The sequence below is a fragment of the Notothenia rossii genome (genome assembly GCF_949606895.1).
Source record: "Notothenia rossii genome assembly, chromosome: 12".
Taxonomy (NCBI): domain Eukaryota; kingdom Metazoa; phylum Chordata; class Actinopteri; order Perciformes; family Nototheniidae; genus Notothenia; species Notothenia rossii.
This window is the reverse complement of record NC_136911.1, coordinates 19699532-19727284: the sequence shown is the minus strand read 5'-3', so window position 1 is coordinate 19727284 and position 27753 is coordinate 19699532. Positions and strand designations below refer to the sequence as shown.

At 40.1% G+C, this 27753-nt stretch overlaps 3 protein-coding genes across 5 annotated transcripts; 2 read left to right on the top strand and 1 right to left on the bottom strand.

The window, feature by feature from the left end:
- The first annotated feature begins 186 nt into the window (after positions 1–186).
- f3a (coagulation factor III, tissue factor a) lies at positions 187–6283 on the top strand. The gene is made up of 6 exons (XM_079661788.1): positions 187–360; positions 1983–2094; positions 3105–3298; positions 3687–3868; positions 3958–4126; positions 5526–6283. The coding sequence occupies exons 1-6, from the start codon at positions 297–299 to the stop codon at positions 5669–5671; spliced, it is 867 nt and encodes a 288-aa protein (XP_079517914.1). The 5' UTR covers positions 187–296; the 3' UTR covers positions 5672–6283.
- A 556-nt stretch (positions 6284–6839) lies between these two features.
- LOC307026404 (tartrate-resistant acid phosphatase type 5-like) lies at positions 6840–17841 on the bottom strand. Of its 3 annotated transcripts, XM_079661783.1 has the most exons (9): positions 17784–17797; positions 15747–15808; positions 9841–9893; positions 9385–9480; positions 8926–9116; positions 8670–8797; positions 7927–8118; positions 7527–7674; positions 6840–7449 (listed from the first exon to the last, which is right to left on the bottom strand). In XM_079661783.1, the coding sequence occupies exons 4-9, from the start codon at positions 9458–9460 to the stop codon at positions 7210–7212; spliced, it is 975 nt and encodes a 324-aa protein (XP_079517909.1). In that variant the 5' UTR covers positions 9461–9480; positions 9841–9893; positions 15747–15808; positions 17784–17797; the 3' UTR covers positions 6840–7209. The 3 variants fall into 3 exon arrangements, with proteins under 3 accessions (XP_079517909.1, XP_079517907.1, XP_079517908.1); XM_079661781.1 differs by lacking the exons at positions 9841–9893; positions 15747–15808 and having other exon boundaries at positions 17784–17841; XM_079661782.1 differs by lacking the exons at positions 15747–15808; positions 17784–17797 and having other exon boundaries at positions 9385–9525; positions 9841–10258.
- Positions 14322–26397, top strand: LOC307026406 (C-type mannose receptor 2-like). The gene is made up of 7 exons (XM_079661787.1): positions 14322–14432; positions 16821–16870; positions 18441–18637; positions 23581–23800; positions 23999–24346; positions 24585–24679; positions 25798–26397. The coding sequence occupies exons 2-7, from the start codon at positions 16834–16836 to the stop codon at positions 25906–25908; spliced, it is 1008 nt and encodes a 335-aa protein (XP_079517913.1). The 5' UTR covers positions 14322–14432; positions 16821–16833; the 3' UTR covers positions 25909–26397.
- Positions 26398–27753: the final 1356 nt, after the last annotated feature.

Genomic DNA, 27753 nt, shown 5'->3' with positions numbered 1-27753 from the left:
CTTTGCATTTAAAGCACGGATAGCTCTGCCTCCAGGTTGAGTTTTGGATGGAAATTGTTGTAATCCAGGAGAAAACCGCTAAAACTGGATGAGCTCAGAGGGACAGGCACGCTCTGTGTCCCCGTCTGTTGACGTCAGCGCCGGCGCTCCTTATATGGACTCGCGCCTCGCTCTTACAGTAGTATAACCAGTGGGTCGTTGTCAGAGTGGACTGAGAACCGAGAGGATTTACACACAACACACACCGAGATCAGAGCCCACAGAAACACACTCTGAACCTGGACTACATTACCGACATGGTGACGATCAGACTCCCAGCAGCTCTCTTTGTGATTTATCTCCTCACACACTCTGCCTCAGGTGAGTCCCATCAGCTCAAACACTATTGTCCTATTATCGGATTACATGCAACTTTAGTAAATAATGTTGAATTATTTTGTCTCTGATTATTCCCAGCATCAACAGCAAGGTTTGATTTCAGTGACTGTAATGTGATGGTATGGGGAGTATGAGAAATTATAGTCGATATTAATAATAAAAATCAAGCTACAATAAAAGAAAAATATTATACAACATGATAAATAGGTCAAATCATAAAATGATATTGTTGCAATAAGAACATGTGTGGCTTTATATTTTTGTCATTCTGTAGAAACATCAAGGCATGCTCTGGCTTTGCAGAATCTTATCTTTTTTTTATTCACTTAATAAAAAAAAGTATATAGATTCTATATACAGATATAGTTTTGCTTCGTCAGAAATGCCTGTTCATATTTTTTTCTTATCACTTTATTGAGTTTTAAGAGGTTTTGCAGAGCAACTGTTCACACTATGGCTATCTCATGTGCAGTTACCAGAGGCTACTTTCGTTGTTTATATTGAGTTGGGTGTACATTAAACAATATGTGCTGCAATTGAGAGATTGTGAAAAGTAGTTGAGACAGTCAGCTAATATAAATATTGAATATATACGTTACCATTTTAATTTAAGAATACCTGTAACACTTTTATGTCCACGCTCCGTTTGTTACCTTAAATAGTATCAGCATTTTTGCACATCATTGGTTTTGCCACAACATGGAAACTAGAAAAGGTAGGGGATTGTATCTGACCGTGGGACTGTCCCAGCTTCTAAATCTGGGATCCATTCGGATTTTTGGAAACCCTGGGCAGCGTTTAAACCCTCTGTGCAGGAACAACTTTCTCTTGTGGGTCCTTCGATGCTTAACTAACTTGGAGCTTGACCAAGACAAGTTTTAAAGACTGTGTTTGGAAACATGTTATACTGATAGTCAGCAGTTGTCAGTCCATACAAATATATAACATAAAATCTCTTTAGTGGGAGTGGTGTTTTTTCACATTGTAAACCTGGTGAATTAAACACTCTGCTTCTCAGATCATGGTTTGATTTCTCTTTCGAAAGTACGTGTGACTCTTAATGTTTAGACCACATGTCTGAGTGTATGCTGACATCAGAAACACTGGAGTTTCCTCAGCTTTTTCCTCAGGAAGTACCAGTCATTTCACTGCACTATTTATGGCATTGTTTGTTGGGATGTGCGGCTTAATCCCATGGGAACAAAATCTAGAAACAGATCAAAAGGAAAGGGTATATAATTGGCTTGACCCCTGCTTGGAAGGAAAACCAAAAGGATCATACTGTAGGATGTTTAAAGTGTTTTTTGCAAGCTGACGAGCTATGACATGTTTCTCATGCCAGGCTGTCTTTAAAGAAAGTCAATAAGTCCTTTGTATGCAATTACGTTTTAAAATGAACATTGTAGCTGTTGATGAGGATGAATTACAGAAGTGTTGATAACTAGGTTTGGTGGTTGTACTAAAAGTTGTGATGATGTCCATTCATTTGTTGATGTATAGAAAGTATTTGGTATTGTATACATCAGTGATGATAAAATACTTTTGGTGTATTGCTTTCTAACTAAATGTGATATAGCATCTAACACGCCCTCTTTCATTTTCAGGCTCCTATCCCCGAGCACAGAATGTCACTTGGAGATCCACCAACTTCAAAACCATTTTGACCTGGGAGCCCAAGCCCTCTGCGGATTACTCCTACACCGTGGAGTTCTCTGCGTAAGTACTGCACCTGCATCCTTTGAGAACATTTCATTTCCAGCTTATTGTATTCCTCTAAAAGACACATTAGGATTGTCAGTAAATCCGCTAAAGTGCACTCTCCCTGACATGGCCGCGGAGTAACCTTGAGAGATAAATGGCAGCAGCACACGATAAGAACCAGTTATTGATCTAGTTTGAGATTATACTGGAATGTCGATTTCAAGCCAAAGAAAGTAGAGGCAGCAGCACACAGACATTATTGATTCAATAAGAGAAAAATGAATTATTCAAGAACAGTACAATGCTACCTTTGTGGCTCACGTTAAAACTGTTGCTGTTAAGTCGTTAGAGAGCACAAAGATCTGCGTCAGAAAACGTTACAGTGTTTAGCCAGAATGCCCTGAGTGGTTTCCGAAAATGATCATTTTAACAATCTATTAAATAGCATGGGCCAAACATGACTACATTGATTTTTCTAATGGAAACTTGTGGGACTTGCCATGGGATTATAAATTGTGCTTTGCTGTAAATCAGTTTCAATGGGAACATGTTTGTCTTTGAGTGTGTGCATTTTTGCTACACAGTTTAAAATAGATGTATCACAGGAGCTAAGGTGTGATATTTTGATATTAACACACAAAAATTACATTACATGTTACTTGTTAGACGCTTTTATCCAAAGCAACTTACATACATTCAGTACTGTGGACAATCCCCACAGGAGCAATTTGGGGTGAAGTGTCTTGGACAGGGACACAACGACACGCAGAGAGACTCGAACTTGCTATCCCCTGATTCGAAGTCCAGCACACTATCCACTATCCAATGGCAACAACTAAAACACTGCTCCCCTCTATACTTATCTCTGATTAATCATTCTTGTTCTTGATTAATTAAATCATAGTCCTTGTTATAACTTACAGAAACTCATTTTTTCTTGTGTGAGTGCTCCTTTTATTGCTCGTCTGATGTCTGAGACAGTTTGTATCCATCGCTCATGTCATGTGACTGATCATCTGTTTCAGGATTGGCAGGGACATGGAGAGGAACCCTCACTGTATCCGGTCCACAGCCACAATGTGTGACCTGTCCGTGTCCCTCACTGATCCGAATGCCTGCTACACGGCGGACGTCCTCTCCACCCCCCTGCTGGGGGAGCTCACTGAGCTCACAGAGTTCCCCAACACCGCCTCGCCTCGCTTCTGCCCCTCCAAAGATAGTAGGTTCTTGTTTTTTTGGATTTCCCCTGTGTGCAGCACAGTTCTATCAAACACATTGTTCAGGCACATGTTCGTGCAGGTCAGCAGAGGGAAACAGCTGACACACTGCCAGAGAAGGAAGTGTCAGCGACTCAGTTTCATTAGATTAGTCCCGCTTCTTATGTCTACTGTTTGTTGTCATTTGCTGTTGCAATCTAGAACTTGTTGCTCCTTAATTTATCCACTGATCTAAATGTTTGAGCTCCTTTTAGATCATCTGTTTAGATCATCTTGATATGATTTGTTTGATCCTGTCTCAGTGATGATCACAGATAATAAGGTTCCATACGATGAAATACAATCGTAGAAATGACGGACATACAAACTGACCCCCCTGTCTCTCCACAGCTGAAATAGGCAGACCTGACTTCAAGCTGAAGGTCAGTGAAGACAAAAAGAAGACAACTCTGTACGTGTCCGACCCAATCACCGCCCTCTTCAAAGATGGCCACCAGCAGACCATCAGGGACATCTTCTCCGAACAACTGCAGTATAAAGTCACCTACTGGAGAAATAAGAGCAGTGGCAAGGTGAGTGACAGCAGACATTACAGTGTGCACCTCAAACACACAGTGAAAGGACGATGCAAACTCAATTCTTTCCTATTGTGTGTGTGCAGAAAGTGTTATACTCTAAGAGCAATGAGATAGAGGTGAAGGATCTGGACCGAGGGGAGAGCTACTGCTTCAACGTTCAGGCCTACATCCCCAGCAGAGACACGGACAAACAGCTGGGGGAGATGAGCCAGACGCAGTGCTCTAAGGACGACAACGAGTCCATCTTCGAAGGTGAGGTCCTGATTCTCTGAGAGGTTGAAAACAGGAACAATGTGTCACTAACAAGTAGAAACCTGTGTAATAATCACACATCAGCTGTCTGACAGGTACTTGTGTGATTTACTTGCTGACTAAAGGAACTTCAACACGATATATTTGCCTGTAAGCGGTTAGATCCTTGTGCTTCTGTTGCTTCTTGCGCACCGATTGTCATTGTGTACATTGGAGTGATATTTTATAACATGGGTGTCTAATATGCATAATGCATGTATGCACACATTTTGAGTATTTTTCACCACCTTTAAAGTGTCAGTGGAAAGGTGTTTGCTTATCTTTAAGAAGTAGATATTGGTCAGACAATGCCACACTATTGTTGTTCAGATTTGTTCCGTATGGGAATAAACATGAACATTTATTAATTAACATTTTGCATCTGAATGGAATCCAAATGCAAGTTGTTCGAAAATGTTAAACATTAGCTAATAGTGATTGAATGTTGGGTTATTAGTGCAAACTCTCCTCGTTTCAAAACTAAGGTGACAGGAAAATCTCTGTATGCAACATTTTTGTGAAGCGCTGAGATTCTTTTTTGAAATCCAACAGCAACCTCTTGTGGAAGCAATAAGCATTTATATTTGTGTAGGTGGTATATTCCTGAAAGTGCCTTCTGGGTGGTTAGCAGCATTGCTTCAGTTAAATAAAAGACAAACAGACGGCCACCAAGCATTACAGACTTATACAAACACATATGTGATGCTGGGACGTTGGGGGGACTCATGTCTCTTTGTTTGGATAATAAGAAATGCAACTCAGCAACACTCCCTCTGAGTGGGAGCTGATCGGTGTGTGTGTGTGTGTGTGTGTGTGTGTGTGTGTGTGTGTGTGTGTGTGTGTGTGTGTGTGTGTGTGTGTGTGTGTGTGTGTGTGTGTGTGTGTGTGTGTGTGTGTGTGTGTGTGTGTGTGTGTGTGTGTGTGTGTGTGTGTGTGAAAAAGCAAAAAGAGATTTCCCATAAAGGCTCCACCCTCAGGACAAAACCTCAACCTTACACAGAGTTTTCCGAAAGACATCTGAAGGAGGGAGTCTTTTGTATTATCTGTTTTTCTCTTGTTGCCAACGACTCCCACATTCAGCTCTAATGAAAATTATATTCTAATATAGATATTTTGCGTGAATTGGTTATGGACTGAGAGATATAATATATATAAAAATATATATATAAATATAGAAAGACCAGCCTTTCACTTTAAGACCTTTGGCCTTACTTTTAGCGCGACCTTAAGGACAAAGAATATTGCATCCTATTGGGGGATTTAGACTATTTTTTCTAGTGTATATTTCATTGCCTATCTTTTAAAGGTTTATAATGTTAAGCAAAGCTCTTTAAAGTAACGTCTTGTTTTGTCTCCACAGTGTATTCAATCGGTGTGATCGCTGCGGCCATCTTCCTCATCCTGCTGCTGATCGGCTTCATCATCGCCATCACTGTGGTCTGCATCAAGCGTAGGAAGAACGCTCTGCAGAAGGAGAAAGAAGAAGTGCCTCTCAACCGTGTATAGAGACACACACACACACACACACACACACACACACACACACACACACACACACACACACACACACACACACACACACACACACACACACACACACACATATACACTGTGGGAACATGCGGTACAACTACACTGCTCTTGTGAGGAGGGCAGATGTAATCCAGATTTCGTGTCAAACACTGGAATCTATCCTTTAGTTTCTATGAAACTGCTTCTGAATATGTTGGACATATTTGATTTCTTTTTCACTTTATGCTGCCGAAAAAGAGACTTTAGAAACACTGTTTCAACACCTACTACTGTACACTCGTCATCCTGCTGAACTGTATTATTCATTCCTGGTTTTTATATCTGGTACTGCTGACTGTAGATAAACACTACCAACTGATTTTATTTATTTCATTTTAAGTGTATTTTCCAACTTGAAACTTTTGGGAGACTTTATGGGAAATCAATCTAGATTATATTATTTTTGTATCTGATGCTTAATTTATTTTAACTGTGATTAACATATATGTACATGATGTGATTTTTAGCTGTTTTATACTTCAGATTGTTGAGGATTATTTTATATTGTGGTGAAATGTTGGAAATCTAATAAATATTTTGCAGAAATGGTGTTGTTTCCATTTGTCTTAAACTAGTCCACTGATGTACAGGCTGCAGGGAAGAAGAATACAAACTAGGGAGGGACCATATATGCTAGGCGTATTGGAGGCGTGTGGCGCAGTGGGTTGTTGGTGTTCGGATCAGGGGGTCACAGGTTCAAACCCCACTGCAGTCAGCATGTCGTTGTGTCCCTGAGACACTTCACCCCAAATTGCTCCTGTGGGGATTGTCCACAGTATTGAGTATGTAATTCGCTTTGGATAAAAGCGTCTAACAAGTAACATGTCATGTAATATATAGATTTCCAGCCACTCTGCACCAAAGGTTCATGTAGAAAGGAAGAAAATGAAGTTATTGTTCGACTAACCTGTTTTTGTTATGGCCTTCATCACGGTCATCTTATACATCGATGACATAAAACCTTAAAAGATGATTTAAAAAGACAGGCAGCTAAAGTAATCATATTCTATAGGTTATTCTTTCTTACTTTTATATTTTGATATGTCCAAATTACTTTTGTTTCTCCACAAGGTGCCTTTAAAGAAAGGAAAAGCTGAAACGATTTAAAAAAAAACATTTTAATACATTGTAGGTGTTTGAGTGCAACAAGAAACATTCATTTACAGACTTTGATAAGAAGTATTTTCCCATAAAAGGGAACAAATTAAGTCATACTGAAATAATAAATGACACACATTTTGCATTGCTAATTAGAGCATTGTGGAATGCACACAATGCAATGTGTGTCAATATATAAAAAACATAGTGTAATATGTACACACACTACATAAAAAGTAGTACATGACTTTTACAATTACCCTGATTGTCTTTCCTGAGTTTTCCTGCAGAACACATGATTGATTTTAGTGTTGTATGTCTGTTAAAAATGGACCTTGAGTCTCTTCAATAAAGCTGATGATTGGTGCAGTCCCTCATGGCGTGCGTTTCTGCAGCTCCGCTTGGTACACACACTTCCCGTCTGTCTGCATAAAGCTGAGCGTCATGTGATGCTCGCTGACCTGGAAGTAAGCCAGCCCCCCCACGGTGTGGTTCACAGGGCTGGAGTACAGCTGCCAGGACGAGGGGAAGCTCCCTTTGTGAGTGGTGGCGGTGTCACTAACCGTCCCACTGCCACTCACTGCATAGGAACTCCCATCATCCTCTCTGATGAACTGTGGGAGGACGACAGTGTCAAAGGTGTAATGTGAATTATGGACACATTTCCACGTACACAGTATCGTTTGTGTACCTGTATGTTGTGGTCGTGGCCGCTCAGGTACACCGTGACGTTGAACTTCTTCAGGAGGGGCCTCAGTCTTTTCACCAGACAGGAAGTGGGTCCATGATGGCCGACGGACCACACGGGATAATGACCGGCCACCACGACATAGTCTGACCTGAGAGAAGGGAATATATAGGCACATTTATTTATTTCAGTCGTAATAGTTTCATAATTAGTTTTCTACATAGGATATATTTTTTAATATATTATTTATTTTCTTAATTCTTTTTTTCTCCTTTCTGTTTTTCCTTCACGAAAAAAATAACTGCTATCGTAATTTTTTGGCAATGACAAAATGTGCCACCGTCTAAATACTCACTGACTAGTTAGTGCCTTTTATAATTATTCGTATTATTCAGTGTCTCACTTGCTGCTGGCCAGTTTATCTGAGATCCAGCCCCACTGCTGCTCTGCGGCTGAGGGGTACTCGGGTCCTGAAGGCTGCGCCTGGTCGTATGTGTTCCCACACAACACCACGGTGTCGATCATCAGGACGCCCACCGACACGTTGGTGTGGGGGACAGCGAACTGCAGCTCGTAATACAGACCTGGGTAATTCCTACAAACACAAACTAGTTTTTAAAGTTATATCAAATTATATATTGATAGAAAATATAGGAAGCAGGGTTTTGGGTTCCAAATGTATTGGTGATTTTACAATTTTGCGGCTGATATATCATAAATATTTATCTCACTTTCACACATTTGATACAGAAATGTATGTGAAACAACCTGGTTTGTGTTATCGCCGCTATGTTTGAATGTAAAAACATGTTAAATTAAAAAAAGAAACAATATTTTGTATTTTGATTCAAGATTGAGATTACATTTGTACATAGGCCTACAGTTGTTTACAATTACATATATGTTTCTGACTGAGGAAGACGAGCCAAATGTGAGGAAAGTGAGCTAAATGTAAAACAATGAGCTTGGAAAATATCATTAATTTTTGTTTTGAATAAGCGTCCCACAAGAAAATGTAGAAAGAGAATACAACCCACATTTTAAATTCATTATAATAGAAGGGTGGGAAGACTAATTATAAATTAAGTGCACAGTGGGATGCTTTTCATTCCTGTTTCAAATGAAATAATGTTGTTAGATATTTACCATCGCTTGGATTTGTTGGAGTAAGCGATCTGAGCGGAGATGTTGCCCCTGTGGTCGTGGTTTCCTGCAGTGAGGTACCATGGGATATCCAGCAGAGAGGCCTGGGAGAAAACCCCTTCATATGTGTACTGTGGATGAAACATTTCCATTAGGCCTACATTTCTTTTAAATGTGCTACTGTAGGGCTTCCATTGATATGACTTCTGCCTTATCACATATATGTCTCAACCCCACAGTGTTTGCTCAGTGATCTGACCTTAAAGCGAGGGTCGTCCACACTCTTCACACCGTCGAAGTAGAAGTGATCTCCCAGGCTGAGCACAAAGTCCACCCCATCGTTGCGGGCCAGCCTATCCAGCTCCCCAGCCACAGCCTCCTCATGGGGGGTGTAGTACGGAGGCAGAGGAATACCCCCCCAGTCGCCAAGCACCACGAAACGCAGGGTGGCTGTGGAGAGGTTTCAACACATGATTTACCTTCAATATTCGATTCAGTCATACTTCCTGAAAAAATAACGTTGAAAGCTTCCTGATTGAGATTAATACATAATATAAGGAAACAGAAGCTGGCAAATCAGGTCTACCAAATTCATGACATTGCACTTCAATTATTTGGCAATATATCTCCAGTATGCTGTCCTTAAATACAAATTGTGGGTAAAATAACGACATTATTTCATTGATATTTCCAGGCTTAACCCTGGCTCCTGTGTTACCTGGATCCAGAGTGTGTATTTGAGTCCAGCAGTGTTGTACGTAGAGCACCAGCAGCACACACCTCAGTCTGTCCATTACTTCTGTCTGTTTCTGCTCTGTTTAAAAGTGAAACCACACCACACATTGTGACATGTGACTTCCTGTGGCAGGCCAGGCGAGAAAAACAAGATATTGGCTCGTTATCAACAAACTGTATGAGTAGCTCGTTGAATGCACGTTTCTGTAACAGTCACGCAGGTTCTATTGCGCAACATTGACAGCTAGGACAATGTACAGTACAAAACGATGACAAGACCTGTACCGGCAAGTCAGGTTGCTCCATATAATCACAACTGTTCTCTCTGTGAAACTGCTTTTAGTTTGTACACCTGTATATCATATGTATGTTTTTAATCTTCATCATTGGCAGTGTATTTTATTACATCATAACAATGATTTTACTCAAATGTACTCACTTTTTTGGATTGCATGAGAGCTCTGGGGATGATTTGGCTCCTGGTTCAAACCTCTGGGTTTTAAGTTATCAAAGAAACAAGCTTAGCAAACGTTAGAGGTGACTGCACTTAGGCAATAACTCTGCAACTCTGATGCAACAAAGACAACAGAACAGCCAGTAACATTTGAAGACAGCTAAATCAATAGTGTTTATTCTGTCCTACACTTTCATATCGTGGGTGTAAACATGAAATGTCTTAGCTATTGTAGCAGTGTGAGGATGTATTTGTGTATTTGTACCTGTGTACTTTTTGTTATGAAGGCATTCCTTTATTCTATATTTGTATACCAACAAATCTCAACAAATACCAAAATGAACAATGTGTCTGTATCTTATTAGTGATATAAATAACAAACCTTTTAGACATTGGACACTTGGTCAATGTAGATTTAAAAAAAAAAGTAATTGGGCATTTATTGGGGACTTTATTCAGAATAACGTTAGTGCTAACATCAGTGCTATTCCTTAAATTCCCTTCCCTCGTTAAAAGTCATCTATTGAGTTAGTTGAACTCAGTCACCTATGTTTGCTAAGACTCCACAGAGGTGTTGTAGATGTGCATTTCTGTTGGGTAACATCACACGAGGTGCTGAAAGGGAACAAGTGTGTTGTATAAGGGCCTTACAAAATGAACAACTGTGCCTGTACTGTACATTGTGTTTCAGTGTTTTAGGAAAAAAGGAATCGAGAGGTGGCATGAAAAGTTGGATGAAGACAAGACAGACATGCATTGATATCGTACTGTTCCCTGTTATGTAGGTAGCTGGATAGCCATGATAGTGCAACACCTCTAATGCCATACAACTACAGAGATATGGCATTAGAGGTGTTGCACTATCATGGCTATCCAGCTACCTACATAACAGGGAACAGTACGTTGAACTACAAACCCATAAATCACAACTACTGCAGGTTACATGTGGGGTGCCTCAGGGCTCAGTCTTGGGGCCATTACTATTTATTCTGTACATTAACAATATATGAAGTATCAAAAACTAATAAAACCATTATTTTTGCAGACGAGACAAGTCTACTCTGCTGTGGGGACGATTTAGAAAAGCTATTGGTCACAATGGAGAAGGAACTGAGCAGGATGAAGATCTGGTTTGACCAAAATAAATTAACATCGAACGCAAGCAAAACCAAACTCATCATATTTGGGAATCGATCGACCAATCCAGAGAACAAACTCACTATAAATGGCGTCCAATTAGAAAGAGTATCGGAAATAAAATTCCTTGGAGTAATCATAGACAATAAATTAAGTTGGAAACCACATATAAGCTATATCAAAGCCAAACTATCCAAATCAATAGCAATTCTGAATAAAGCCAAATACCTAATTAATCAAGCTTCCTTGTTTATGCTGTACTTCTCCTTCATACTTCCATACATGATGTATTGTGTGGAAGTTTGGGGGAACACATATAAAACAAATACACATCCTATCTTCATCCTGCAAAAAAGAGCCATACGAGTTATACATAAAACTACGTACAGAGAACCAACAAATAAATTGTTCATCAAACTAAAAACACTAAAACTACAAGACCTGGTTGACTATAAAACTATTCAAATTATGTTCAAAGCCGCAAATCAACAATTACCTCATAATATCCAGGGACTTTTGACACGGAGAGAAAGCATGCACATGTTGAGAGGAAACTGCATTTTCAAAAAACCACCCGTACGAACAAATGCCAAACTTCATTGCATCTCATCAAAAGGTGTTAGTCTGTGGAATAACTGTAATGATGCACTGAAATATTGTACAAGTCTATCTAAAATGAAAGTATTATATAGGAGCCAAATCATTAATGGTTATGAACAGGACCTGTAAAATCCCATTTGTTGTTATTTCTTGTAATTGTAAAAGTAATTTCTTTCTGATTGTTTTGTCAAAAAGCAAACAAACATGTCGCTGATGACGATGACCTAATATTTTATTTATAAGAAAAATATATGCTAGAGGGGGAAGGACCAGACACATTTTTTAAGCTTCTTCTTGCCCCTGTTGAACATGACAGAGACTATTTGAGAATTATTATTGTTTTTTTGTTGTTAATATTGTTTTTTTTGTTGTATTTTGTTATAATTATTAATTTGAGTGAGAAAGAAAAAGGGGGAAAAAAGAATATATATATTATTGTTGTATGTTTTTGTTTCTGACATGTTCAATAAACTGACTAAACTAATATCACAAATTAAGTGCTATAAAGAAAGAAACAGAAGGGAGACTTTAAAGTTTAACTTCTTCATATTTGTATAATATTATAGTTTACTTTTCATTCAGGAAGTATGACGCTGCGCTGTCAGTACACTTGTCCCTGTTTCTGATTGGTCAAATGTTGCTAACCCCGCCCCTTTCACGTGAAAAGGCTCTCAGCCGGACAGAGAAACGGCTAGAAAGGATCCGTCTTGTGTAAATATGACGTCACGTTCTCGTTGTAACTCTCGTTGTAATCGGAGCGGCTCGGAAACACATCTACAGCAGTAACATGCAACATGCACATTAATGCAGAAGCAATATTAATAAACATAATAGTAAAACACTGAAAAACACTGAAAGGGAACATTTTATTGCACCAGGAGCTATCTTGGGACTTTTACTGTGACAACGTTGACTTGCCTGTGAATAAAGAATAAACCAGTGTTGGTGATCTACAGTGTTGACATTCTTCTTTGAACAGCAAGACCGCTAACACACTATTTCAACAATCGCACTCCCTGTAATTGACATAATTAATAGATAGTTTAGCTTCTCACCATCATTTGCTGTGGCCCACTGATGTTAGTTAACGATCGTAACTGAAAGACTGCCTGCCAAACGTGAACATTCAGCCACGTGACTTGCAAACTCTCGCGAGAGGTTTACACAAGACGAATCCTTTCTAGCCATAACCCAGAGAAACCCTGGTTGATTTACCGTGTTGATAAACAGCGTCGGAGGACCGTTTGCGAGATCTCGTTTGTTAGGGTTAGTTAAGCCAGATAACTCAAACATATCTGTTGAACTGGCTTCGTAGTACAGGCGACTGATCGATCAGGCTAAGCCAGTGGTTCTCAAACTTTTTCTGTCATTCCCCACTTTGAACAGACGGGCCTTTTCAAGCCCCACCTGTTCCTCATCGCTCCAATAAAATGGTAGGCCAAGCTTAAAATTGTCAAATGTATCGTTCTATAACAGGGGTCTCCAACCTTTTTTAGGATGAGAGCTACTTTCAAAAAATAAAACAAGTCGTGAGCTACTTTTACTCCTCTTTTTTTTGGTTTTTGCAATGTATATCACATTTTAACATTATTATATGCTGACCTTTAACCTTTGTGTGCTGTTTGGGTCTGTGTGACCCATTAATTATTTTAACCTGCCTTATTTGGGGGTTGACCTCACATCCTCTAGGGGGGGTCCGGGGGCAGGCACCCCCGGGAAGATATTTTTTAAAATGTTGAAGTGAAATGCATCAATCTGGTGCACTTTGAGCACAAAAGGAATTTATGGATACAGCTCTCAACACTCAGATGAAAGGGAGCTGTATACTTTTTAATAGTCCAAACATCTTTAGAATATGATCACAACCAATAACAAATCATTTAAACTTGTTTATTCTTATCTTATGTTACCTAGTTAGCATTCTTTATTTTTATTTATGCATATTTGACTAATCACTCCCCTTTTAAAACATTTATTTTACTGTCCTATAGTATACATTTGAATGATTTCTTACTTTATTTTTTACATCTATATTAAATAGATAAAGGTGTGCATGTGCTCTCCCTAGCTCTCTCGCTCTCTCTCTGTCTCGCTCGCTCACAGAGGCTGTGTGCTCCTCCGTGGCGATGACGGCTTGCATTAAAAAAATAAAATAAACATAGGCCTATTTGTAAAGTGGGATTTCGAAAAGTGTCACTGTTAAACTCCTTATGAAGTGGTGAGGTGCTGCTCCACATTCCTTTTCTTCCGGACTGCAACGCTGTTGTGTGTGTGTGTGTGTGTGTGTGTGTGTGTGTGTGTGTGTGTGTGTGTGTGTGTGTGTGTGTGTGTGTGTGTGTGTGTGTGTGTGTGTGTGTGTGTGTGTGTGTGTGTGTGTGTGTGTGTGTGTGTGTGTGTGTGTGTGTGTGTGTGTGTGTGTGTGTGTGTGTGTGTGTGTGTGTGAAAGCGTTTCACATGTGTGAATGAGAGATTTTTACATATGTCTGTAAATTATTTTGGTTTCAGTTGTGTGTGTGTGAGCATGCTCGGATTGGCCATCGGGAGATTCGGGACTTTCCCCGGTCAGCCGCTGACGTTGGTGGGCTGCTGCCATCGGTGGGCCGCTGGCTCTGGTATAGGTGGGACGTGGACTTTCACAGCGCTGCTGCGCCGGTACCGCATCCGCCGCCGCATCCGCCGCCGCAAACACCCAGCGGTCCGGCGCAAACACCCGGCGGGTCCGGCGCAAACACCCGGCGGGTCCGGCGCAGCGGCGCTGTGAAAGTCCACCGCCGTTGCGAGTCTCCGGCTGTAACAGTCCACTACCGCCCGCGAGGACCCAGGTTCTATTCTGGCCTGAGGTACAAAACAATTATTTTAAAAAAAGGGCGCGCCCCACACTTTGAGAAACGCTGGGCTAAGCTAACCTGCAGCTGCTCCCTCCACACTCACAACAACTTCATACAGACATAAATAAAGCAGCTGTATTCGCCATACAGCAAACACACATTTAAAACGGTTTTGAGTGCCGTTTTGTAACACAAGCATTCATTAATGGTTCGGAAAATGGCGCTGTACCTTAATAATATAAAATATTGTATTTGTATATATGCGTGCATTTCCTGTTCGGAAAGTGTCAATGTACTGAGAGTTGAGGTGTCCTGAGATTGGCGCCTGCAGGCAGGCTCCATGGTTATGGCTAGAAATGATCCGTCTTGTGTAAAACTCTCGCGAGAGTTTGGCTGAATGTCACATGGCTGAATGTTTACGTTTGGCAGGCAGCCTTTCAGTTACGATCGTTAACATCAGTGGGCCACAGCAAATGATGGTGAGAAGCTAAACTATCTATTAATTATGTCAATTACAGGGAGTGTGATTGTTGAAATAGGGTGTTAGCGATCTTGCTGGTGTTCAAAGAAGAATGACAACACTGTAGATCACCAACACTATGGTTTATTTTTTATTCACAGGCAAGTCAACGTTGTCGCAGTAAAAGTCCCAAGATAGCTCCTGGTGCAATAAAATGTTCCCTTGCAGTGTTTTAATATTATGTCTGATGTTTCTCTATTAATATTGCAGCTGCATTAATATGTATGTTGCATCATGTTACTGCTGTAGATGTGTTTCCGAGCCGCTCCGATTACAACGAGTGTTACAACGAGAACGTGACGTCATATTTACACTAGACGGATCCTTTCTAGCCATAACCAGGCTGCATGGACCTGTCAGCTCCGAACAGAGGAAAATGCGTACCTTAAGCGCTACGTCATTAACGCAAAAAAAAAAATCGTACACTCGTGGGGGCGCGATCATATGATTGGCTTAGAATGGAGGAGACATCTGATTGGCTATAGATAGAAGAACTTACAAGTACGAATCGGGTGACCGTCAAGGTAGTCACACACGAATGCACAGCGATCCATGCACAGAAAGCGGGTTGTGTTTGCATGTTCAGCGGTTTTAAACGGAAAACAAATATGTGAGGATCAATAATACATATGTAAAACTTTTTTCTGTATTTGGATTTTATTTACATGTATATGAAACGGAACAAATTTGTGTGTGAATTGAAAAACATGTCTGTGGTTTTTTGTGTGGGAGACACTGTTATCTCAAAAACATTGATAAGAGTGAAGGGGTAAACTGTGACTTGTAAAGAAATTATTTTCACTAACACTTTGATGTTACATCCCTCAGAGATGTCTATTCTTCTTCTGTTAGAGAAGGGGGAGGTGATCTGACACGTGACAGGGAAATAGTCACACGGATCAGCAGGGGTGGGAGGAAAAAAAGAAGGGGGAGAAGGGAAATTAGTTGTTTTTTTAAAAAGGGTCTATAAAGTATTATTACCTACCTATACAACTTCAAAAGACATACTTAAATTTCATATAGCCTTATATTACCACAAAAGAGTTAATAAGTATTATACCCCACTCTTAAAGAACATTACCTTATAGAGGGCATTACATCAACAAAAGGTGACCCAAACAAGTCATACTATCATCATCATTGACTATAATGGCAATAAAAAACTAAGCTAAACAAACAAGTCAGAATAGATAAGAGGGTCAAGGGTCATAGAGGTCACGACATCAGGTGTCACATCAAAGGGTTAGGGGCGGGAATAAGGGTTTTATGGGGGTCATAAATCACTGTCTTATCGGGACATAAATACCAATTTGACAAAAACCCATGTATTTCAACTACTCACGCGTTACAGTAATTAGATACAATTATTATCTAACATAAAATTATTCTCCAACGCAGTAATTTAACGCAATACTGTTGGTTCAGCAGTAATTACATTACAGTTACTAAGCACATATTTATCTTGTTACTTGTTTTACTTTAAGGTCTTCGACTATCAGCATAATGTGAGGACACACAAATAGATCAAACGTCCCGTTTCACTTGCACTACACTCGCAGTTCATGGATGAGGAGAGGGAGCAGAAATGTCAGTCTCATAGCAGAGGTAAACTGTTGCAGCGAACATCGTGGAGGCAATACTGCACATTTGGAATCGCCATCAGATAGGAATACATTTGCACATTACCTCAACCCGCGTTTAACTGAGCTAAAGAAAACAGAGGTACATTCATAAACAATAATCTGCCTGAAATTCAAAGGGAAAGTGCCTCTGACAAATTTGCATGAAGTCAAATGATACCCGCATCGAAGGACATTTATGTGCAACCTCATTTGCTATTTCAACATGTGCAATGTAAATCTACCCCCTAGACCAAACAGAGAGCGTACAGAGATGGACGTAGTTATTCTGATCATCATGGCTGCTGCAGGCAAGTGATTTAAACATCTGAACATCTTTTATTATCTTATATTCCTTTATAACATTCATTTTTTTTAATGCACCTGTTATTATAGATATTTACTAGAACATTTCAACTGAATGTACATTACATTTTGTATGTTATTCTGAGGAGCCCTGAGCAGTAGCGTGGCGTGGGGAAAAAATTAGGGGAAGCCAATAATACGTCCTTTCTTTTGGGGGGGGGGGGGGTGGTGGTCAATGTAATAACGTAACCAGATGAGTCATTACAGCACCCGGTATCATTTTACACACATTTGTATCATACAGATGCAGGACTTACACACGCCTGTTATCTGACCGATAGGTCCGCACGCACTCTCCAGCCGAAACTCTAATAAGCATTCATTCACAAACTAAATCAGGAGACATTTAACGTTTTACGTCCGGTTCGTTCCTTTGTTCCTCGCTGTACACAGCTCCAGTTTGGGCATTGGCCTGTGTTATGTATGTGTCACAACAGGTGTGACTGTGCCTTTAAGATGGCACCAGGGTTTTGGGATGTGTGAACCGGATACAGTTAATGTTGTTGTGTTGTCATGAGAGCGTGTGAAACAACGTGTTGAATAAACGGTCAACCTCCATGTCGTAGTCCATAATCAATATACAACAGCCTGTCATCAGATTGTATTTGTTGTTGTTGCTGCAGCGGAAGCTTAGTACAATTATTTTTGATTAAATACTCCAAATCTCCACCCTCCATAATTGCACTTGCTTCAGTTGCTTGCTACTTTCTAACGGCGGTGAGAGTGGTGCACAGTGACGCTATCTATCTTCTATCGATTAGATTTATGATTCGAAAATTATAAAAGTAGGGTAGACATCTGGATATTATCCGACTGAACAAAACGTGCATTTACCTAACAGTTTCGTCTTCCACTGACCTTTTTTCGAGCTATTTTCCAAAATCCTATGGAGAAATCCCATTGCTATTTTGTCGAGGGAAACCGAGCGCAGCTTACTTCCGCTTTTTGGGACGCGTCACTGCACCACTAAGTTGATGCGGTTTGATTGGATTGTGAGGCAAGGGAAGCCAGCCGCCTCTGGCTTCCCTTGGCATGGCCCTGACCAATCACAGGTTGGCAGGGGCATGACGTGAGCCTCATCTGATTGTTCAATCCCTCCATTTTTTTTCACCAAGGGAATCAAATTTCGGCTGGCCTCCTCTCGCAACAGAGAGTGCAATCTACTGTTTCACCATAACATCTAGAGGGGCACTGTTTCACTCTTTGTAAAATACTCAATGAGAATGGGGGAGAGACGGGCCGGCAGCAACACACAACAAAGAATTTCCGAAACTAAACGAAGTGTTTTTATTTATTTATTAAAATTATAACTACAATCCGAAAATCCTGGCCTCCAGGAGAAAACGCCACTGGCCCTCAGATGATTGATTTCAGAGGAAATGTTTAATCCTAGATAAATAGAATACATTATTTAATTGAATGTTATACATTTGATGTAATGTTTTAAAGGTCACATCTTATATCATATATGAAAGAATAATACGTATAAATGTATACATATCTGTCTCACTACAGGGCTGTGTGCTGTCTCATCACATGCTAAGTACATTCGTCGGTACACTTTTGCCTATGGCCGGAAGAACAGGACTGAAGCTCAAAAGTACTGCAGAGAGAAATACACAGACCTGGCCACTGTGGACAGCGAGAAGATTGTGAAGATCCTGAACAATGCAGCAGATTTAGCCAAAATGGTCTATCCGGGATACCACCATGTGAGTTCATTTTCCCCTCTCTTTAATTTCCAAGCCAATTTCCAATTATCATTCTGGTGACGGGTTGTTTGAAAGTTTTAAAATCTGACCCTAAGTACAACCTAGTCAAAAGGTATTGAACAACCCTCTTAAAAATGTAGTTGAGGAGTATTGTCAGTATAATACTTCTATACACAAGTTATTGAGCCGTTTCCGCTCTACATCCTGAACTCCTCCCTTCGATGCAATGCACTTCCGTTTTGGCGGACTGGGTTTGTTTTGCTAGATAGCTCCGTTGTGCCGACAAAGCACTGATATCGCAGAGACAAAGAGGATATAACAATTACAACATGAAGAAAAGTGGTTCGGGAACTACGTGTGCGGTAGTTGGTTGCAATCACTCGAGAAAGCACCTGAACGAGTGGTTAGATAGAGAGTGCTACGACCACAAACCAGCACCCAGCACCCAGCCATGATGTTCATTAAATACAGATAAACACAACAAATACTGCATGCATTGTATTTTTTAATATTATATATGAATATTTTCATAGTGATGTAATTGTGTGGGCTGCTTTTATATTTTAATTTGTAATACCTGTTAGGATTAAACATGTGATCTTTCTTGTTGAAGCCATTTCTTTAGTTTCCTCTAAACAATTAATTCATTCAGTGTTATTTATGTACAGTATGAGCGTAATATGAATGATGAACTGTGTTAAAAGAAATTGTAGCACTCTAAGGAACATATGAAATGCAATAATGCAATAACAGTGCAATAATGAAATTAAATTACATCAAACTTTATTTTCACTCAAACAGTACAGGCACATATGATATATTGCACAGCATAAAGAGATCATGTAAATTGTGCATTATGTAAACAACAGACAACTGTTGGCTCCTGTGGGCATGACCTAAATAAGGCAGTTTATTATGCTGGGCCACGTCGTCATGTTATCCTCCCAGTTTTGCACTGAATTCGGGTGGGGGAGAGTAACGCCATCTCCAGTCAAAGAAGTAGAATCGTGTTCCCAAGCTAGCATCACTGTTAGCATCGAAATCGCTGTGTTTACACCAGTGCCCGTCTGACTGTTTACACCGGTTTACACCGACAGACGCTGTGCAAAAGACTTCCGGCGGAAATGAAGTGCATTTGTGTAGGGTTATGGCGCTACCCGTGGTTTGTCGCGTAAACTTGTCTATAGTAACTTCTATAAACTCACCACACAGTGTGTCACTCAAGAGTTGCATGAAGGGTCTGTAACAAAAGGAGGGAATTTCCATAGACTTCGTTAACTTTGGAGGATATCCACAGACAGCTGAAGCCTCATATGTATTTAAAGGGGACCTATCATGCAAAATGCACTTTTTGATGTGTTTTATACATAAATATTTTTTTCCGGTGTGTCAGGGAACTCACGTAGCGTCAGAATATAAAACCCTCTCTCTTTTCCACCGTACCCAAATCTCTAAAAATGGGGATTAACCTCTTAAGCCCTGAGCCTGTTTTTCAGGTCTCAGGCTCGAACAAGACATTTCCAGAGCAAATGACCATCTACACTTCTAAAAGGGTTAAATTAATAATCTTTTTTCTCAAAGTAATGATAAACCTGTGAGTTGGATGCAGAAGATTCAGAATCAATATAGATGTTTTTTATTTTAAAGAAAATTCAGGTTGAACATAGTAAAAAACTGTAAATTATAGTGTCCGTCCAAAATGTCTTTTTTACTTATAGTGAAAACTACCCTTGGATGATGGTAAGGTAGACTAAAAGCTTTAGGTATCCAAAGTACAACATGTAATAAGTACCCTGTATCGAGATTGATGCAACACAAGTGACATTTGACCTTTTTAGAGAGGTTTAGCAAAAAAACTCCACCCCTAAGGGTGATTTGGGTGGAAATGAGCGTTTTTACCGTTTCTCTGGAACCCATTCTTCGATTTTGGTGATTGACATCTCTTTCTGACCGTTAGAGCCAATAGAATCGAAGGGGGGGGGGGGGGGGGTTTCACATAGACACCAACGTTAACACAAAAAGGTGGGGGCTTTCCGCATGTAGTTTTGCATGAGAGTGAAGCTATCTCTCGCTCTGACCTCTGGAAACGGAAAAGCAGGGTTTATTGCTTATGGATTATCAGAAATATTTTCAAAGGGACACAGACACATTGAATTAACCTATGGATTAACTTAAACAGGATTTTTTTATCGTTTTAATGCCATTGAAGACCAGTTTTGACCAGACAACGACCAAGGTAGGCCATGTTGCCGGTTTTAGCTACCTAGCGCCACATGTTTTGATGTCTGTTCTTGTTATTATCTCCGCGAGTTCTTATCATAGAGTGATAATGTATGTACCCATCGATTCTGTGTCTTCTCACGATGCGAATCGATGTGTTGGATGTGCAGAACAGATAAATAATAAGGGTTTAATGAGTGAGTTTCTGTGCAGTAATCTGTTAGCATTTTTCGCTTGTTGCTAATTCAGAGGCTCAACGTTAGCATTGTGGGATTTTTTTTGAATTTTTTTTTAAATGATCAGTTAGAGGAGTTTCTTCCCGTTACATGGATATAAAACATTCATAGCTTATTAAATATGAAGTTGCCCTCAGACACTGTTTCCTCAGATGAGGCGTTTTTCCCCCCGGTACCGGAGGTGCGGTGTAGAAGAGGTTAAACTGAGCTGATCCAGATTTGCGGCCGAGATGACGTCAAATCGGCGGCGGACCCACAGCACTACATAAAATCAGCACTTTTGAAACAGGAAGTAAAATAGAGGGATATGAGGCATGGCTAGAATGGGTGATCTGTTTGGTATTTTGAGTAAAACACTTAATAGACATGTTTTCTATATATTTTTATATATCTGAGACCTATGATATTGCCTAAAAATAGCATGATAGGTGACCTTTAAAGTAAACATTTTAAAATATTGAATTGCTGTCAATTGATTAAAATGTATCTCATTAATGAAGACAATTTCTGATTTAAAGGCTTGATTCCTTTCCTTTGTGTAATGTGTGCTACACAGGGCATATTATCAGAACAAGGAGTGGCGATCCTTCCTATTATGCATTTAAAACACATGACAAGGTTCAAGGTTCAAGGTACTTTATTGTCAAACTAACATAGCTACAGAGTAATTATGTCGTTGAAAATCTTAGGTCACAGGCTTCTCCAACAATGCAACACAATAATACAGATAAGCAGACAATATTAAAACAATATTAAAATATACTATATTAAAAGTAATGCAAAAAGAAAAATAGTTTTAAAAAAGTGGAATAGTGCAATACGAGTCTATATACAAGTTATTGGAATGATATATTAGATAATAGATAAATAATTACTAAGTAGCAGATGAATGTTATGAAATTGTTTGAGCATTTCAGTTGTCTTATTGCCTGCGGGATGAAGCTCTCTCTGAATCTGGTGATTTTTGTCCGGATGCTGCGGTAACGCCTGCCAGACGGCAGCAGACTGAACAGTTTGTGGCTAGGGTGATGGGGGTCTTTTATAATCCGGAGGGATTTGTTCCTGAGTCGCCGGGAGTAAAGGTCCTCCATGGATAGCAGCTCTGTCCTGGTGATGTTCTGTGCAGTTTTCACCACCCTCTGTAAAGCCTTACGATTAAGGGCGGTGCAGCTGCCGTACCAGACCGTGATGCAGCCAGTCAGGATACTCTCTATGGTGCACCTGTAGAAGTTGCAGAGTATCCTGGAGTCCATGTTGAACCTCCTCAGCCTGTGGAGAAAGAAGAGCCGCTGTCAAGCTTTCTTGGTGATGGTGGTGGTGTGAAGAGTCCACATCAGGTCCTCAGTGATGTGGACCCCAAGGAACCTGAAGCTGCTAACTCTCTCCACCGTAGTCCCATTGATGGCGATGGGGGCGTGTCCCTCTCTCTGCTGTTTACTGTAATCCACAATCAGCTCCTTGGTTTTGCTGACGTTGAGATGGAGGTTGTTATCCTGGCACCCAGATGTGAGTTTTTCGACCTCCTCTCTGTACGCCGTCTCGTCGCCGTCGGTGATCTGGTCGATGACGGTCGTGTCGTCAGCAAACTTCACGATGGTGTTGGAGCTGTGTATGTCCACGCAGTCGTGAGTGAACAGGGAGTAGAGGAGAGGGCTGAGCATGCAGCCTTGAGGGGCACCGGTGTTGAGGATCAGGGTGGAGGATGTGATGTTTCCCACCCGCGCTGCCTGGGGCCTGCCAGTCAGGAAGTTCAGGATCCAGTCAAAGAGTGCGCTGTTGAGCCCGAGTTCTCTGAGCTTGATGGCCAGCTTGGAGGGCACAATGGTGTTGAATGGTGAACTGTAATCAATGAACAGCATTCTCACATATGTGTTCCTCTGGTCCAGGTGTGAGAGGGCAGTGTGGATGGTGAGGGCTATGGCGTCGTCTGTTGACCGGTTTGCTCTGTAGGCAAACTGCAGGGGGTCCAGAGAGTCAGGGAGGGAGGATCTACTAGGGGATCTAGTAGAGTTTAGTATGAACAGGAGGAATTATTTCAGAAAGCAAAACCAGTTTCAATGCTCATATGGGCCCCAGAATATAGTTTTAAAACAGAAATAAAAAGGAACCCTTTCCTTCAGGTTTTTTAAATTGAAACTTGTTGTTTCAAGTTCTGCAAAGCCATGATTAAATGTTTAATTGAGCAGTTTCAAAAGCTACATTGGTGTTTGATTCTTTTGATCTTTTTAAGATCATTTAGAGAGTTTGTAAAGGGGAAATAGAAGGTAAGAAACACATGAATGGTCTCTGGGTTGGATTCGAACCCGATTTCCCTGGATGGGATACGGGGTTGGATTAGGGGACTTAATGGGTAAAAGGTCCACATGCTGGATTCTGTCCTTCACAGCAGGGTCAGAGCCCAAGTAGTTGGGCTGCTAGCTCTGTCTAGTGAGCTATGCCACAGCACAGTGTCTGATATTTTACAATACATGGAAATCTTGCTTTCAGCGAGCCTGGATCGGGCTGTATGATGACAGGGACAGCTGGAGGTGGTCAATGTCAAACTCAAGCTTCTACAATAACGAGGAGACGGTCTTCAGACCATGGAATTATCCAGAACCAAACAACTATTTGGGTATCGAACACTGCATAGAGAAGGCTTCCAATGGAAATTGGAGTGATGAGAAATGTGCATCACTCCGTAAGGCAGTCTGCATGGATGTCAAAGGTAGGAATGATTAGACCTGGGGGGGGCAGAGCCTTTTCCATCGCTGCTCTTGAACTCCCTCCCCAAATATATTACAAATTAGTGAATCACTCTTTTTTTTCGAAGCTAACTTTGAAAGTGCTCTTTACATATAATGTATATGATCATTATTACTCTTATGGCGTCTCCACTCAGAGGTTCACTGTGGTCCATTTTCAGGGCAGAATGTGACATTTGTCTTGGTCAACAACCTCATGAACTGGACTGAGGCCCAGAGCTACTGCAGAGCAAGCTACACTGACCTGGCCAGTGTGAGGAACATGGCAGAGAACCAGCAGGTACAAGACCTGGTCCCTGCTGGAGGTATCGTCTGGATTGGCCTTTACAGAGACTCCTGGAAGTGGTCCGATGGAAGGAAATACTCCTTTAGTCACTGGTCAGCATCTGAACCCAACAACATAGATGGCAATGAGCTGTGTGTGGTTGCACACTTGAACAACTCTGGAAGATGGGAGGACTGGGGATGTGAAGATAAGAGACCCTTCATTTGCTACAAACTCCTAAAGGGTAACCCGTGACTCATATAGTACAGATAAAGGTTTATGTTAACATCAAATGTGCAAACATCATTTTACGAAAACAAGTTATGAACATTCCGGACAAAAACATTTGAAAGTCATGATCTTATTGAGTGGTGTGTTCTTATGGATATTATTGAAAAAGAGATTCTGCAGGAAAAAACATGCTCAGAAAGAAGCAACAATAAATGTTTTGACTGATGCATTTTTCTTTTCTTTTTTTAAAGTTGTTTCAAAGCAAGTGATCAAAGTGAGGCTGCAGTACACAGGCTCCGATCTGAATCTGAACGACGAGGCTGTGCAGAATGAAATGTTGGTGAAGGTAAAACATTTGTTCAAGTTACAGTTACTTTTAAACCAGATGAAACAATATTGATCTCAAGATGAATATATATAAAATATGTATATACCTATATTTACACAATCAAAAGACACATTTATACATATGCACTAGGGGAGGGAATCACCAGGCTCCCCAGGATTTGATACTATCGCAATACTTAAGCCACAATACCATAGTATTGCGATTCTACGATATGCTAAGTATTGCGATACGGTATATTGCAATATTGCAAATCACATGATTCATATCCATGTCCGTCTTCCTTTCCTGGTTAAAATATGTATTTGCAATATGAATAGTTTATGTAAATGTGATTTGTAACCATCTTTCGGAGGGATATGCTACAGTTTATATAAAAAAAAAATGTAAAAAAAGTTTATATAATAAAATATCGATACTTGGTATCCGTATATAATATCGCCACGCAGAGTATCGCGACACTATCCCTAATATGCACACATTAAGACATAATAAAAGCACAACAATCAATATATACAAAATAGCAGTCACTTCAATATCTTTGAGAAATGTACAGTAGTGCAAGACTGTCCATAGCAGGGTAAAAAAGTTTCTGGTGCTGCATTTGAGTGTCTGAGTGTGTGTGGGGTGTTAACGTCCAGGTCCAGTGGGGGCACGGGGGAGAGTTGCAGGGCTTTTTGCTTATATAGCATGCCCCGCCTCCGATCTCCAGTTCTCGGCTTAGTCAAATGAATGGAGAGAAAAAAAACTCTGGATTCAGACTTTTCGCACATTTTTAAAACTTTTAGACTCTAATGATGTTATGGAAAGTGTAGTAGCACCGTTTGGCCACTATAGACAATCCAAAGATCGGATTCAACGGCCAGCGCACTTCCTGGGGGCTTGTCGAGTAACTGATCTCATGGTCTCCTTAAGTCTTGAGAATGAACAATGGTTCCAAAATACACAACAGTGTACGCAATATTTGTACCGAAGAGAAGTTCATAGAGTGTGTGATTCATGCAGATGTGCTTAAATCGTTACAACTAGATATAAATACTGTATCAGCTACACTATATCAACTATAAATAAATCATCTCTTTCTCTGCGTGATAATGATGGAGTATTTTTAATCTCAGATCCAGCAGCAGATGAAGAAGACCCAGGGATTGGATGACAACATCCAGCTGAGCTGGAGGAAGCAGCCGGATGGAAAGATCTTCCACAAGGAGCAGAAGGATGAGCTTTAGTGTTGAACTGCTGTGTCGGTTTTCATCAGGGAAAATTGTGCTTCTTTTATCAAAGTCCTCAACAGAATATAGCTTCAACATTACCTGATTGATCCATTAGTTGTAACTATTTTCATTGAAGATTTTATGCCTTTCCTTGTTTTATATATTGACCTGAAGTTAATATCTTTGAGCTTTAGACTGTTGAAATGATATGCTTGGTATTTCGGAAATAATGACAAGCATTATCCACTCATTTCTGACATTTTTAGATCGATAGATGAGATAAAATATCTAAAGAAATTATAACATAACAGTGTGAAATCATTTGCAGGGCTGTGTGTAGTTCCACTCGCATGTGTTTGTGCCCCTTATGTTGTGAAGAATCTTGTCGTAAAGAGTAGGCTAAATGTTGTTGAGGTCTTCATATAGGTTGAATAATTAAAACCAAAGTTAATTATAATCAAATATATTCTTGTATAACCCACAATAAAAATTCTGTATATTTTATGTTGTTCTATATATAATCAAATACAAAATACAAGTGGTTTGTTAGATGAGACAGTTTCTTCTCTCACAGCTGTGTACAGGGTGGGTGGGGGGGGGGGGGGGGGGGGTTACTGAAGCCCCAAAATGTGTTTAGGCCATAGCCTAGGAGAATATGTCCAGTCCTGCACACCAGAGGTCAAGACTTTTCCCCACATATAGGGTGAACCTATATGTTCATAAAATAGTGTGTGTGAGCTTAACTGTGTGTATTAAACTAAAATGGAGCATTTTCTGTCGGCTCAGGGGCCTCATTTATAAACATGGCGTACGCTCAATAGATGGCCGACACCAACATTTATTTCCGTTGACACAGAGATACGTGTCAACAAAATGCCATACATCTAAATATTACCTCTCATCTATCATATATGAAGAATTGATAAAAGCCTGTTTTAAAATGATTAATACCTAGATTGGATCACGCAGGTTTAAATGGCTTAATGGCAAAAAGTAACAATGAAAACTGGAGTTGAGAAAAAAGTCAAAGTTTTTGATATGCACTGTATGGCATTGTAAAATCACAGTGGCTGGAAGGGAAGATATGAAAAGGTCTTAGAAGCTGAGATGTCATTGTTTAGATCAGGGGTGTCCAAACTAAAAGTACTGACTTAAGTATGATAAACTTCTTCTTGTCTTATATTGTGCTTCTTAAAATATATATGTTCAAATATATTCAACAGCATTCGTGTGTTAATAGCCCAACTTTCAAATAAATTCAGTCAATTAAAGTTGAAAACATATTCTAACAAATTTAAGTTGATAAGAAAAAAAGCCCAATAACAAATTCCCATAACAAGCTTGAAATATACCCTTCATATTTCCTCTCATTATAATTCATCTGAAGCTTCTGTTTTAACCCTGTAAAGCCCAAATATAGAAAAACATTAGAATTTATTTTTTTGACCTTTCAGATGTTGTTGTAGGGAGCCTCTGGAGCAGAAATGAAAGAGTTTTCACATTTTGGTAAGTTTTTAGGGAAATGTCGTAATATTGCAACGTTGGGCTTACTGTAGGTGGGAGCAGAATTCCTGTATTTCTACTCACATTGTCTGAATAAATAAATTTAACAACTAAGGGTTGATTTGCAGGATTGATTGCTTACTTCGCACTATATCAGTATAGCATGAATAATAATCACACATCAGTCATATTTTTTATGAATAGTCATTTATTAAATATGAATATGGTAGTCCCAAAAAACAGTTCCTATCGTCAGAAAAGCAGAGATGGACGTCACACTTGGTGCATTGTGTGTTTGTGTACCCTTTACTGCAGTGTCTGCAGCGTCCTCTCTTTGTCTTCACTGGAAAATGTGCC